The 15,953-nt window shown below is 30.6% G+C and overlaps 1 protein-coding gene across 3 annotated transcripts in view; it reads left to right on the forward strand.

The window, feature by feature from the left end:
- The window catches only part of Rab3 (RAS oncogene family member Rab3), a 17,021-nt gene extending 1,466 nt beyond the window's left edge, over positions 1–15,555 (forward strand). Inside the window, exons 1-6 of one of the 3 annotated variants that reach the window (XM_088266147.1) lie at positions 1,935–2,045; positions 4,764–4,870; positions 8,405–8,522; positions 10,024–10,142; positions 11,010–11,181; positions 11,777–15,555. In XM_088266147.1, coding sequence (XP_088122273.1) covers positions 2,004–2,045; positions 4,764–4,870; positions 8,405–8,522; positions 10,024–10,142; positions 11,010–11,181; positions 11,777–11,923 — 705 coding nt within the window. In that variant the 5' untranslated portion in view covers positions 1,935–2,003 and the 3' untranslated portion in view covers positions 11,924–15,555. Of the gene's footprint in view, positions 1–1,934; positions 2,046–3,738; positions 3,839–4,763; positions 4,871–8,404; positions 8,523–10,023; positions 10,143–11,009; positions 11,182–11,776 lie in introns of those variants that run through there. The other 2 variants (XM_088266149.1, XM_088266148.1) reach the window with 2 other exon arrangements.
- The last annotated feature ends 398 nt before the right edge of the window (positions 15,556–15,953 follow it).

Genomic DNA, 15,953 nt, shown 5'->3' on the forward strand with positions numbered 1-15,953 from the left:
TTCTTACCCGTTGCACTTGTAGCCTCTACCACAAGATGTTTATACATAAAAATACTTTTATTTATGCTCTATTTATTATCTGAGCCAAGTTCATACTATAAATATTGTCATATTCCAAATTATATAAAGTGGAAAAGTGTCAAACAGTTGATATATGTACAAACATATGTATTTATTTCTTTGAGAGTATATGGTGTAATTTCACGACACTATTTTGATTATAGTGTGTGATATAAAATCTGAAGCGACCTTAATAAAAATATAACGATAAAATTGTCCTTACTTTGGCCAAAAAATACATCCATGTCGTAGGATTCTACCTTTTTTATTATAAGCTTGATATTGGTTATCGATTTTCGTCCAAAAATCGCAATTTTCACCCACTTCACTTCCTTGAATCAATGTTTAAAAAATAATGTTAGAACTCGATATTGAAACTGTATCCTTTGAAACCGCAGGAAAGTAAGCATACTCTTGATGTTTGTCAAGTCCATGATAAACCAATTTACAATTAAACAATATGGTATAATTAAGAATTCAATTGAAATACGTTGTTATATGTCAATAAATACTGTTTATTATTAGAACACATTTCTTCCTTCGTCAATTTAAACTAGTATCATTTATTTGCAGTTATAGTTTCAATAATATTTTCGACTTAATTTCAAAGTTTATGCACCTCGTTTTGTTATTATTTTTGTGGATATATATACGGAACTATCCAATAAAATGGCTGACAGAGGACAGAGACCACTTTTTTTTTAAAAATCAAATACTGAATAATGCCTAAAAGTAGTGAAGAATTCTGAGAAATGCCAACTGGTCTCAGACTCTATGAAGGGAAACTCCTGGCCTCTTCCTCTACACGATAGGGGTGGGCAAGGTCACACAGTTGACGTCTAATATAGGCAGGGACCGAAGAGTTGAGAAGCTGTGAGCGTTTGAACCACATGTTAGTAGCGGCTCTCAAATGGTGGGTGTTGGCAACTCGATACACACAGGCCATCAGTGTATTCCGATAATCGGTCATCGCTTGACCAATAACAGCGGATACAGCCCAAATTATATGGGCCACTCTGGTTCTACGTCAGACGACCGTTGGTGTATAAAATCTTTATAGTCACAAAAACAAAAGCTTTGTGGAAAAACAAACGCTAACTTGCGCTACCCTGTCTAGCACCAAGGGTTATTCTTCTCTCGGTGATCCAAAGACTGACAATGTGTGAGGGCCAGATAAGAAATTCAGGATTCAAGCTAAGTGAAGCAGAGGAAACAAGTTCGTCCAAGAAAAGGGTCTAAAAACTTAAGAGGAAGGACCTACAACCTGAAGACAAGGAATGATGACCACAGCAGTCTACAATATGGCCATAAAGAAGATATACATTTTTTCTTCTTTCACTTTACAACAAAACTTTAATTATATATTTTTTTACCATTTTCACTAATAATATAACTTAAACGTAAAACTCTCCTCTACATATTTTTCTAGATAAAAAAAACTGTAAATTCATATGAAATTAAGCCGAAGCTTAAAAAAAATTAATGTATCAATTATTTAGTGGATCCTAAAATTATATAATTTTTTGACATTTACCAAGTTTTATTATTATTTTTGAGAATGCAGAGGGAGAGACTTAAGAGAACGATTAATTCCCCTTATGTATTCTCATGTCGAAAATATACTATATTTATTATTTCTATATATAACATTATTGAATTTCTAGTTGTTATTTCGATTGGGCTTCATGTTCCGTAACAACATTCCCTGAAATTTCTTCAATTCATTCTAATAAATAATGAATTATGTTTTGTAAGTAAAATGTACGGAAAGTTTTGTCCGAGAAAGTCCGGCACGCTATACCATTTGTTTCTTACCCCTGCGATATCGGTGGTGCGTCAGTATCCGGAGTGAAGTGTCGTGCGCCACACGCGCGGTTACATTTTTTATATTATTACCTGTTTCCTCCTTCAACACTCGCATTGTTCCCGATCTAATACTCATTATGATGACCAACAGTGACTCTGAGCCCGAAAGCGTCAAAGAAGTAATAACAATATGAAGTTAATTTTACCGTTCCTAAAAATTCACATTTAGTTTAGTATAAAGTATTTATTATCGACTGTCAAACGAAGAAAGTGCAAATATAATATTAACTTAAGTAAAGAGCGGTTTGACGTTTCCGCATTAAAATTCTGGAGTTTATTGTTTTCTGTAAATATGTAAATACCCTGTAAAATACACAGACTTCCATATTCTTCTTTTTTTGACTGTCGAAGCCGTCTTCGTGTTTTAAAATTAACTTAATTATATTTTATTTCACTTGACATGGTTAATTTAAATCAATTTCAAACACTGATTTGCATAATAGTACCTATACTACATTTCAATCACAATCAAATATTATTAAGTGTATCCTCATTTACTAGGATGTAACAATATAATTGTTTATTTAGATATTCTTTCAAGTCTAATTTTAAAACATGTTATTGAAAAAAATCACCTTAACACACTTGATTAAATTAATCAAACTACTATCTCGGGTAAAATTCATTGCTTTTCAATAATAAAATAAATAAAAAAAAATGCAATATAAAACACTAGATTGTTAAAATAATACCATTGAGACTTGAATAAAAACATGTCTCTTTTACAGTTAAACGAAATTAGTATTTTCTCTACAATCAAATGAGCAACGACGTGGTTAAATTATACAAATGACAAACCAACATATTTACTGATTAGGTACGAATTTGATAATGGTAAAATGTTAATTATTTCTTATCAGGTTAACTTTTTAAAGGCGTACCAAATGTCAGTAATCTTTTTTGTTTAATTTTTTTTTCAAAGACAGTTTGACTGAATTAAAGCTCGTGTTTTATGAACGTTAAGAATATTATTATATTTATTTAAATCAAGTGAATGCAGAATATTATAATTTTAACTCGAGGTTGTTATTTTAAGCCTTCTTTTTTTGTATATTTATAATGAAATGACATGCTAGCTCATTAAAAGATGGTGTTAGTTAATTTCAACGGACGAGAAATTAAAGCATTACATGCTTTATATCAAGTCTTCTCCAGAAAATAAATAAACGATTATTTTTTTAAACAACTAAAGATAGTCATATAACGTTTGTGTAATGAATTTACTTCAAAATAAAATCTTGTTTAATATTTAGTTAATATGACGTAAAACTTGTATTAAAAATCTGTAACAAAGTTAAACTATTAAGATTGATATATTTGTATGATAAAAGAAAAATAGTCGAATAACTTTGATCTGTTATTCAATAATAAAACTTATATTTGAATAGTCATTATTTAGCAATAAGTAAAAATAATCCACAACATAACTTCAAATGAATACCAGATTTTTTTATTAAATATTCTAAAATATTAGCCAAAATCTCAAAATATTTTTTTTTAAATAATTCATTACGTATAAATTGGTTTTATTGTTCTTGCAAGCTTTTTACGGAATAACGAAATTTATACACACAAATATGAAATTGAAAAAAAAAAATCATATAATGTCAATTATATAATCAGTATAGCAAATTTTATTATTATTACTATAAGAACCTCGCAAAATATAACATTGCGTAATATTTACAATACCCATTTTTGTTTTTACTGATTTATGAAGATAAAATGAAATGGATACTACACCACTGCTCGAGGATATGTACTAATAAGTACACATATAACGTTATTAAATAATAGTATACTCGAACCTCGTTCCCTTGTAGGTAGCGTGGCTGATAAAAATCCTGTTTCAAACATTTTTGTGATCAGAAGTCTATTACATTAACGATAACGATTCTTTATTCCTTGTTATGTAAGTATTGTACAATTTGTATATATTAAAAAAGGGGAAGGATATCTGTGTGTATAATTTCATTTAGCAAATATTTTCATCATTGAAATATATTATTTAGTAAATTTTTATTCATCATTATATTTCACAATGAAGGAAATATTACATCAAAAGTATAATAAAATATAATGTATAAGTGATATGTGTGAATACTTATTTTTGTAACAAAACAAGGTTTTCCAATTCCGTATAGAACAATTTATGGGCGCTGAATTATGTATTATGAGTGCTTAACTTCTCAGTGGGTGACTTGTAGACTAAATTCTGTTCATTACGAATCTTGTTATTGGGATTATTTTCTTTCATTTATGTGAATTTCATGAAAAGCAACCCTTGTATTATTGTTGTATGAAACATATAATGTGTACTATTTTAAGTACTTACAAGTATATTTTATTGAAATGAAAATATAGCAATGTGCTTCTGTTAGTTTGGTAATCAATTTACTATGACTTCACTTCAGCGTTTCCTCGATATTGTACACTCAGAGTCCAATAAGTTTTTGAGATGGGAATATAAAATTTTAAGTATTTGTTTGACAAGTCGTACACTAGACTAAGTGATCACTTTAATCATCTGCCCACTTTTGAATACTCATGTAACATAAAGATTTTTTATGCGTATATGTTTATGTATTGCATGTCATATAGAATTGATACATCTTAAAATTTTTGTGATGTGTTAGAACTAAACATTTACCCTGATTGGACAGATTTTTAGGGGGGGTATTTAACATTGACTAGCTTTTTTATTAAAAAAATACATTAAGTTATTTAAAAAGATATTAGATATCTCTGTACAGACGAAGTTTTTTGGCAAAGTTTTATGGAAATGAGATTAAAAAAGGTAAAGATTTAAACTTAAACATACACATGATGAATTTTAGATGGCGGGAGGTGCTGATCCCAAATGGCAAAAGGACGCGGCAGACCAGAACTTCGACTACATGTTTAAGTTACTCATCATTGGTAACAGTTCAGTAGGAAAGACGAGGCAAGTATTTTTATAACACATGTATGTTGAAATTCTTTGGATTTTTTTTAAAAATATGATAAAACAAATCACAAAACAACAAAGAGGGAGTTATGACTTTCTTGTTGGACGGATTGGTAGTATTATCTACAGCAAGAAAAATAAATGATGTATTTGGAAACGATTTCTAATACAAATAGTTTTTACAAATAGAAATTTCTATTTTTTCATTTAAGATGCATATATATATATATATATATATATATATATATATATATATATATATATATATATATATATATATATATATATATATATATATATACAATATATATATATATATATATATATATATATATATATATATATATATATATATATATATATATATATATATATATATAGTCTTAACAAAGCTACTTGTTTTAATAGGATATGCCCCCGTCAACTCCGACAACGAGTCTGAGAAGGATGAGTTTTGGTTGAATGTAATGAGTGTGATGAATGGAAAAATGAATAATGAAAAGGTAATTCTGGCCGGTGATTTGAATGGCTGGGTTGGTACAAGGAGAGACGGTTTTGAATCAGCGCTCGGTTTGTATGGAGATGCGAGAGTGAACGATAATGGGAAGAGATTGCTAGAGGTATGTCTGGAATGGAATCTCTTTGTGTCAAATACTTTTTTTGCACACAAGGGAATCCATCAATATACTTGGGAGAGATGTGATGAAAGGTCTATTATCGATTATGTCGTCATTGACTCTAGATTGAGATCCGCCACAGTAGACACAAGAGTGTTCAGGGGGGCCGAAATGGAAACAGATCACTTTTTGGTAGTTTCAAGAGTGATTCTGTTCCAAGGGTGGAGGGCCAAAACGAACAAGGTGGCGGCTCCTTCTAGAGTCAAAGTAGAAAAGCTACAGAATGATGACATAAGAGTTAAGTTTGAAACAGACGTATGCAACAGGTTGATTGCGGAAGATGTAAATGAACTTAGTATAAATGAAATGTGGGAACATCTGAAAGGTAGTGTGTGTGAATCCGCAAAGGTAGTGTGTGGTACAGCGGTACAAGGAAGGAAAAAAGGCGACGCGTGGTGGGATGATGATGTTAAGGATTTAGTGAAAGAGAAGAAGTATGCGTGGTTAAAGTGTTTGGCAGTGAGGAATAAAAGCTCCGCTGAGTATGAATCGGTTAAAAAAGTATACAAGGATTGTAAAATGAAAGTTAAGCAAGGGGTGAGTGAACGAAAACGTTTGTTGAGGAAGGATGAAGGAGTAAAAATGACAAAAAATTTCCAAGAAAATATAAAAATTTTCTGGAAAGAAGTCAAAAACTCCCGAAGTCTAAGCTTGAATGGATGTACGAAATCGATTGCAGCGAAAGACGGAAAAATGGTGACGAATGAAAAAGATATAAAAGAGAGATGGAAAGAGTATTTCGAGGAGGTGTATGAAACACATACGATTAATAACGTTAGTGACGTAAGTACATTTCCCCGAATATGTGTGAATGATGTTTCAAGAGAGATAAGTATGGAAGAAATTAAGAATGCCACTAAGTCTTTGAAAAATGGAAAGGCTCTAGGATTCGACAATTTTGCCGCAGAATACGTCAAGAATGGTGGCGAATTAGTTCTCACATGGTTGCATAGGCTCTTTAACCGTTGTCTGGAGGAGAGTTATACTCCGGTGGATTGGAGAAGGGCAGTTATAATGCCTCTCTACAAGGGTAAAGGTTCTAGGGTGGAATGTGGGAACTATAGAGCAATCAGTCTATTGAGTGCTGTTGGCAAGATGTATGGTCGAATCCTTATTGAAAGAGTGAGAACCATAACAAAGGACAAAGTGTGGGATATCCAGAGTGGATTTATGAATGGGAGAGGATGTACGGATCAAATTTTTGCCTTGCGCAACATTACTGAAAAGTTTTTGTCCAAAAACCAAAAGCTTTTCTGTGCTTTTGTGGATTTGCAGAAAGCGTATGACCGAGTTGATAGAACGAAGCTATGGAAGGTGTTATCTGAGTATGGGGTAAGCAGTAAACTTATCCAAGGCATAGCATCCTTGTACGAGGATAGCACTGCATGCATAAGGGTAAGTGGTTCATTTTCATCCTGGCTTAGCATCTCTAAAGGTGTTAAGCAGGGATGTGTAATGTCACCGTGGCTGTTTAACCTATACATGGATAATTGCATGAAAGAACTGAAAGATTTAAATGTTGGAGCCAGAATGAATAATTTGACTGTCTGTTGCCTTTTGTATGCTGACGATGCTGTTCTTCTTGCCGATAGCAGAGAAGACCTGCAGGCGTTGGTGACAAAAGTGTATAATGTGTGCAAGGAAAGTGACTTATTGATGAATGTTAGCAAATCTAAGATTATGGTTTTTGAAAGAGAAGAATGCAGATCTGAATGTGAAATATTGGTAAACGGAGAGATTCTGGAACAGGTAGATGATTTCGTGTATTTGGGTAGTATGTTTTCTAGGGATGGAAAGATTGATAAAGATATAGAAAGGAGAGTGAATGCTGGGAACAAAGTGAACGGTGCACTGAAATCAGTTATAGCAAATAAAAACCTATCAGCGGAAGCTAAACTGGCAGTGCACAACGGAGTCCTGGTTCCAACTCTAATGTATGGAAGTGAAACATGGAGTTGGCAAAAGAAGGATGAAAGTAGACTGAATGCAGTCGAAATGCGATCTCTCAGAAGAATGTGTAACAAAACGATGTATGATAGATGTGCGAATAGTGAAATAAGGAAAGAATGCAAAGCTGAGATAAGCATTATCGATAAAATTAAGAAAGGTGTGTTGAGATGGTTTGGACATGTAGAACGAATGAGTGAGGAAAGAACGGTAAAACAAATTTATGAGGCGAATGTTAGCGGGAAAAGAAGCAGAGGAAGACCGAGAAAAACATGGCACGATCAGGTATGCCAAATACTTGAAAGTGGTCAGGTTAGGAGTCGTAACAATCGGCGGGTATGTATGAGGAGATGCATGAACGTGGAAGAGGCGAAGAATGTTTGCAAGGACAGAGTGGTGTGGCGCTCTATTCTCTCTGCCTACCCCTGCGGGGAAGCGGCGTGATGGTTAGTTAGTTAGTTAGTTTATATATATATATATATATATATATATATATATATATATATATATATATATATATATATATATATATATATATATATATATATATATATATATATATATAAATATATAAATATATATATATATATATATATATATTGTATATATATATATATATATATATATATATATATATATATATATATATATATATATATATATATATATATATATATATATATGTACAAGTAGTTTCATATACAACTAGTGCATAAACATGCACATACAAGTAGTTTCAACAAATTTCAATAAGATCCCAAAACATTTAAATTACATTAATTGAAAATATAAGCTTTCCAAAGAAAAAATAACAAAATTTTTACTAGGCATTTTTCTGCCCGTTTATATTTTTAATCCTACTTTTTTCTGCATGAACTGGCATAATGACAATCATTTTGCTCGACAGTTTCCTGTTCCGGTACGCAGACGATTCCTTCACGTCCGCTTTTGTCTCCACCGTTGGAATAGACTTTAAGGTCAAGACTGTCTTTCGTCACGATAAAAGAGTAAAACTTCAAATATGGGTGAGTAAAAAACGTTTTATTCAAAATTAAAACTGTTTTTTTTATAAAAATAGGGATATTTTAATGTTTATGCTATATTATTAGAAGTAGACTAACAAAGATCAATTTTATTACCAAACTGGGTATAAAGAAGCGAGGCGGAAATTGGTTCAGTGCTTCAATTAATTGCTATCGATACGAAATACTGTCGTCAACAGGAAATAACTTTTTAGTGGACTATATTGTCCAACAGTCAACAACAAAAAACAGGAATAAAACAAAGTGCATAATTTAAACATTACGAGTTTTTCTGGAATAAAACTTAATTATTTTATCAATTAAGGATTGTCATAAAAAAAAGTTGACATTTTTTTTTGCCAAATAGATATCAAGTAAAGAATTATTATTATAGTTTTCGAAGAACAATTCTTCATAACGATCATACATCTTCAAGTGGGCTGCATTCTAATCTGATCTTCGATTCGAACACAAGCAAGATGAACATAACTAGAATGAATTTTTTCTTTATAAAAACCATCTCCAAATTTCCTTAATTTCTGAAAACTTTTACAATTATGTTTGTACGATTATATTGGCGTGTTTCTTGAAAAGAAGCAATATCTTCCATCAAATCATAAACAGACTAGTGATACTGATCAAAGTTTGAGTGTTTTACAATCGTTTTAAGTAGGAGGTAAGATAATGCTTGTACATAAGTGTAAACGAAAAAAGGTAAATTATGGATAATTAATCGCAGTGAATGAATGACAAAATAATTACAACCAAATTCTTTAATAAAACTGTGATTCGACGAAGACAAGGAAGGAGTGATCAAGCAAGGAGTTGAAGGAATCGTTAGGATTGGTAAATTTATTAAAAACCGTAAATTTTTACTTGCATTTATGAATGTACGATAAGTTTATGTTTGTGTTACACGCACACCCATCCAGTGATGGGATTCAAAATTCTCAAGACTGGTTCGCCCTTTACTACCCCTACCCCCCTCCCCATATAAAAAAATAGTTTTAACATTTATTCATTTATTTGTTTTTTATTCTGCACATAAACAGAACGTTCACATAAAAACTGAGAATACTCCAATTATAATAGTAGGCACAAATTAAAAAATCAGAATAGGCGTCCGAATGTATGACTCCATCAACTTTCTTTACAAAGACTCCCTGGCTATCTTTCAATATTTTAAGGGCTAAAATGGACCTTTTAAAAAGTTTGTCAGCTCTTGCCATATTAACGTTTCTGACTTGAACTGCGTTAGAAAGTAAAGAAATTTCAACTTGACAATACAAACAAAGGGTCAAGGACTGGTTTGGTGAACTCTAACAATTTTAGGCACCGGTTCTAGCGTACCGTTGCGAACCGGCTGAATCCCACCACTGCCCCCCTCACAGTAATTCAAGCAATTTTGTTAACAAACGTAAATGAAAAAATAATGGTTTTGCTATCTCACTGCGACATTTTCAACATTTTAAATGAGACTTAAAATTTGATGTATTCATTTCAGGACACGGCGGGACAGGAACGCTACCGAACCATTACCACGGCTTACTACAGAGGAGCTATGGGATTTATACTCATGTATGACATCACTAATGAAGAAAGCTTCAACAGTGTTCAAGATTGGTAAGATCTTATACAAATAATATCTAATATATAGTAAATCTGGGTTTAGGATAGCTTAACTTGTTTAAGTGGTATTACACAAAGTGAACGATGAATGTTAAGGAGAGTGTTTTATTACCATACCACAAAGTTAACAATGCTTTTAATATACAAAATAAAACTTGTTTTATCCATATTAACAGCAAACATCACAAAATCTTCAAATCAAGAAATAAATATTATAAAAATACCTTTTAAATATCAGGTATTTTCTGTCAAACCGACGGAATGAAAAAGTATTTTATTTTAAGAAATTTAATATCCTTTATTTTTCTCATGATTTATACACTTTAAACGTTATGAAAAATAAAGGGTTATTTTGAATTCTGAAAATTATATTCTATTGTTTAAATATAAAACATTTGAATTTTTTTTTAGAAACGAACAAAACTTAATAAATTGTATGTAAACAATTATTTTTGTTGTTTAAATATAGTCTTAGATAATAATAGAGTCTATGAGACAGAAAAAGGAGCGCCAAAATAAAGGGAAATATGAGAGATCGAAGATGTTGTTTGGTGGGAAAGGCAATGAAGGAGATAATGGTATGCGCATGTGAGGAGAAAGGAACCATCCAGAGTCACCTACATTACACTGTACGGCCAACCCCAAGGTAGACGACTCCTAGGCAGACCACCAAAGAGATGGATCGACAGCTGGGAATCGACATCGCAAGAGGCTAATCCCTCTTAAAAACAGGCTATAAGGCCCTCACCAAAAAGAAGATGAATAAGAAATATAATCTTATTTCAAATCGTCCATAAAATTGAGATTATCTGTAATAGTATACTACAATACTAAATGTTTTATTTAATACTTGAATTACAGGGTTACCCAAATCAAAACCTACTCCTGGGATAATGCTCAGGTGATTCTCGTGGGGAACAAGTGTGACATGGAAGAAGAACGCGTTATCAGCTTTGAAAGGGGAAAGCAGTTAGCTGACCAACTCGGAGTAGAGTTCTTCGAGACCAGCGCAAAGGAGAACGTCAATGTTAAGGTAGAACTTCATTATGATTGCATCTCGACTCGAGTATTACATCAACTGCAGACGATGCGCATTAAACTGGCGCAAGTAATAAAATGGTATATCAATTTTATAATACCAAGTAAAAACATTTTTTGTTCTCACCAGTTATTATATTAATTTCTTCGTTACGGCTCAGTATTAATTAAATCGATTTTTTAATTGATTTTCTTCTTAAAACACCGTTTTTGTATTGAAAAATGAGTTTTTCTTCGAAATTAATATATCTTTTTAAAATAAATTAATTTTTAAAAGGTAAGAAGTTGAAAAATAATGATATAGATATTTTTTCCATTTACATTTATTCTAAAAATATTAAGCTCGAAAAAGCATCCAGCCCTCAGCGCGGCAAGTAATTAAACGCTTGAGATCCAGGCCTTAAGAAAGCTTTTTGTACATTTGACTACGGGGCATCGAAACAAAACAATACCCACTTGCCTCCGATGAATCGATGATAAATTTTCCATGCTTACGTATTTTTGATTGAAATTTCTTAAGAACATTAAGCAAAAAACATAAGTTTGAGGTCGTAGTAAAAAAATAAAAACTGATATCAATTTAATTTCAGGCTGTATTTGAAAGGCTGGTAGACATAATATGCGACAAGATGTCAGAGAGCTTGGACTCCGACCCCAACCTGATGGCAGGGGGCGCCAAGGGGCAGCGCCTCACGGAGCCCCCCCAAGGCCCCCAGAACGCCAACTGCAACTGCTAGTCCCCCACAGCGGTGCGCCCTCTTCACTTCACACCCACACTACCGCTATCCAACACCATCTACCCCAGTCGTGGCCAAATGTTTCTCATACTATGAATTTGTCTGTACAGCAAATGTACTAACATCATTTTATTAATGACGAATTAATAAGACCAATAATTCATTACATTTTACTTTTTAGTTAAAATGAATACCAATACACATAAGGATTAAGTATGTATATTTATTTCTGTTGTATATTTGAATATTTAAAATACATTCAATTGTATATTCATTTATGTTATTTTGAGACTTAATTATTTAATTTATTTAACTTAAACCGGTTTATAAAATTTGTGTAAAAAACCATTTGAATATTATTTTCCGACATTTTGATATTTTTTCAGTAAAAAATACATTAAACAGACAAATTCTAGGATCGAGGACAGTTCTACGGAGGTGTTGATACATTAACTCTGCGACCAAAGTTGTTAAGTTCGTGTACAAGACGTGTACTTTATTTCTGTATTTTCAGCTCAGTATTATAATATGTACTGTTCCTTTTTATAATGAGTATTTTCGTTAAACTCATTTTCACGATAAATAATATTATATTTTGTAACGTTTTCTTCCAATAAAACTGTGCAATTATAACATACCTATGCTTACTCTTCAAAACCTCTATAAACATGTAAACGCATGTAGATTTTTAAGGATGTTTCAAATCGTTGTTTATCATTTTACTACTTCAATAATTTATTTTATCTAAAATTTTAATGGTAGATTCGTCATGCAGCTCGTTGTTGTTAAATATAAATGTATGTTTGTGTAGATGTCACATTTCTCGCCTTTATTGCATTACGATAATACGAGTACGTTTAGGTTTTTATTTTTTGACTTTTCTTTTGTCCATCTACTTTCTTCTACACTACCTCGATTTTAAATTTATTTACAAAACCAGATTACAGTTTACTTAAGTATACAAATGTATATTTCTACTATGTTTGCACATAAATATCTAAAATTATAACGTATGGCAATCTGCACAATAAACATATTCATTTATTTATTATTATATATTACCCATGGTGAAAGATGAAGGGAATTCGAAAACAAATGCATAAAATGAGGATACTGAACTGAGGTATGTATTTAAGAGATTAAAACAACAACTTGTCAAACTTGGGTATTGTGTGTTAACGCTTTTTAAACAATATTGCTTGTCTTAAGAAGGATATATGACTATATTCCTTTTTTTCACGTTATTTACTATTTCTTCTTATATACCTTCTAAAGTATCTCTATTTTATGCAAGTGGTTTTAAAATTCTGGTCTTTTATCCCACTTACTAATTTAAAACGGGTAAAAATAAGTGAATGTGCTATCTCTCATATAAGCAGTAAACAATAGTACATGTGAGTAATATTTATTGTACGGATTAAATACAGCTTGATCAATAGTTTCATATTTTAGGCACAGCATTTGTTCAATGGTGCTTTTTGCATATAATGTTCTTTTTAGTATTACAACACGTGTTATTTGTTAAACGTAATTATATCCAACATCATATTAACCTAAGTATAAAAAGCGTTTTGTCGGTAAATAATTATTGTAATTAATTTAATCCATAAACCTCGAATAAGTAAGATGTTCATTCGTTTCTATTAGGGTTTCTCTTATACCATTGATTATATTCAGATTGACGACTACTTTTACCATAATATGACAAATGTTACATAAACATTTTAAAACCTAAATAGTTAATTTTATTAAAAAAAAAAAAAATTACGGTTATTTTTGTTAGTACATAAAATCGTTGTCAGGAAATAATTATATTGATTTAATATATTTAATAAAAATAAATACATAAACGGATATGGTACTAAACCAAATAACATTTTAGACGTTATATTATGGAAACTGGTTAAGAAATAATCCGTTTTCTGTAAAAGAATCGGTAGGTAAAATACATGTGATTAAAAACGAATGAATGTTCGACTTATGCTAACGACCCATTGGAAATGTTTTAGAGTTTTAATTCATGCAGGATATTAGATTGCCAAAAATACATTTCATATTTTGTTGATCTCACAATCTTCAAAGCTAAAATCGAAATAAAAGTTTTTTCTGTGTTTGATGTTACAAAAATTGTTTAAGAGTAAAACATTATAATACGATTAACGTGTAGTGAATAGTTGGAAACCTTAAAAAAATATAAGTGTGAATATTATGTAAATACAAATATTGCATATGTAGTAGTTATGTTAAGTTTAAAGATAGTATTATCGTTCAATGAAATAAATGTATTTGCTTGCATGTCGACTAAGGTAGAACCTTCACTTATGGTATTAGACAATATTTGTGAAACTTCGTTCGTGTCTTTCTAATCTCAAAGACTTTTCATAAAGCTATTAACTGTTTAATACGTTATGCCGAAATATTAATAAATACAAGCTATCTCAATAAAAATAACATAAGTCATTGTTTCGTTACAACCACATATAATGTGTAATTAAAATTATTTAGAAAACTTTACGTTCATTTTCTATACGCGTGCTTTGTTTTATTTTTAATTTTGAGGAATAGTTGACAAAAATGTGAATAAACCTAATGTAAAGTTCATCAGGTGCTGTGACACAAATCATTACACTGGCAAGTAGGTGGATTTAACACTTTAATTAGTGACTTTTTCTTGGATTACCGTTAGACTAGCTCTTTATACGATTTTTTCATCATTTTGAAATATTGAAAATGTACGCTATATAATTAAAGGCAAATTAAGGGTGATGGTAATATAAACGCTATCCGGTAAATGCATTCTTTTTAAGTTAAGATACGTACTTACATATTTGGTGCTGTGATAGGAAATGCAGTTTGCATCGCTATCTATCGCCACTTTTGAGGCACATCTCTCAAACTGACAAGGCAATTCCAGATAATATTATGCAATTATTGTATATACATAAGAAATTATTTTGCTGGATAGGTTTGTCATCCTCTACCTTTTATAACAACCTTTTATTTATAAATTCAAACATCTTCAACATTCGAGGATTTTTTTAAAACCGTTTGTTATGTAATGTTTTTATTTTACGATTTTATGTGGAAAGTAAATTATTATCGAAATAATATTTTCCCTTAATACAATTTAATTTCATGGAAAAAATAAAAGTGTTATCCCTTTTCTTTTAATGTTAATAACCAATCAAAAATACAAAATCGACTAAATATTCCTAATAATTGATGAACGCAAAAATAATGAGCTTCAAGTTTACGGGAAAAGTATTAATGCTGAAATTGATCGAAAGATATGTACTATATCATAGCACTGTAGATAAAGTAATAGATATATTTATAAACTTTCGGATTCAGGATTTTTTTTAATGAAATTATTTTATCAAAAATATTAATTAAGTGACTCTTAATAAGTTTATTAAAAATATTTAAGAATATTCCCTAAATACTGGAAACAATGAATATGTAAAAACATTCAAATAATAATTGACCCTTACATATATATTTATTTGTTCCGATAAAATATTGAGAAAAAAAACCAGTGTATATGTAAATTGTTTCAGTTAACATTTGGTTGAAATTTATTTCAATTATTGTTTACATGAATGGCATATCGATACGATAAGAAATGGTAAAAATAGTTGAAAAATAGATAAACGGTAGTCAGTTGAATCACGTTATTGAAATATATAAATTTAACAATTTTCTGTATATTATAAAAATTTGCTTGTATTGAGAGTAATCTTTAGTTTTATTAATAAATAACTAACGTTAATTAAGTAGGTTGATTTAAATTATATTTATTTTACTATTGGTTCATTCAATAATAAAATTTACGTGTTAATTGTTATGCTTTATGTTAGAATTATGGTACTTCAAATCGTTTGTATGAAGAAATGATATTTCTCATCGAAATTATTTTCATTACGAAAAACCATCATCCGAATATAGAAAAAGTAATATTTTCAAATACATTCCTTTATTTCATTTAATGTAAGTGACATAGTAAAAAATAATACATGGACACAATCTTGAT

Source organism: Brachycentrus maculatus, unplaced genomic scaffold, assembly GCF_059751285.1.
Source record: "Brachycentrus maculatus isolate JH-2025_06_01 unplaced genomic scaffold, ASM5975128v1 h1tg000262l, whole genome shotgun sequence".
In the NCBI taxonomy this organism is placed as follows: domain Eukaryota; kingdom Metazoa; phylum Arthropoda; class Insecta; order Trichoptera; family Brachycentridae; genus Brachycentrus; species Brachycentrus maculatus.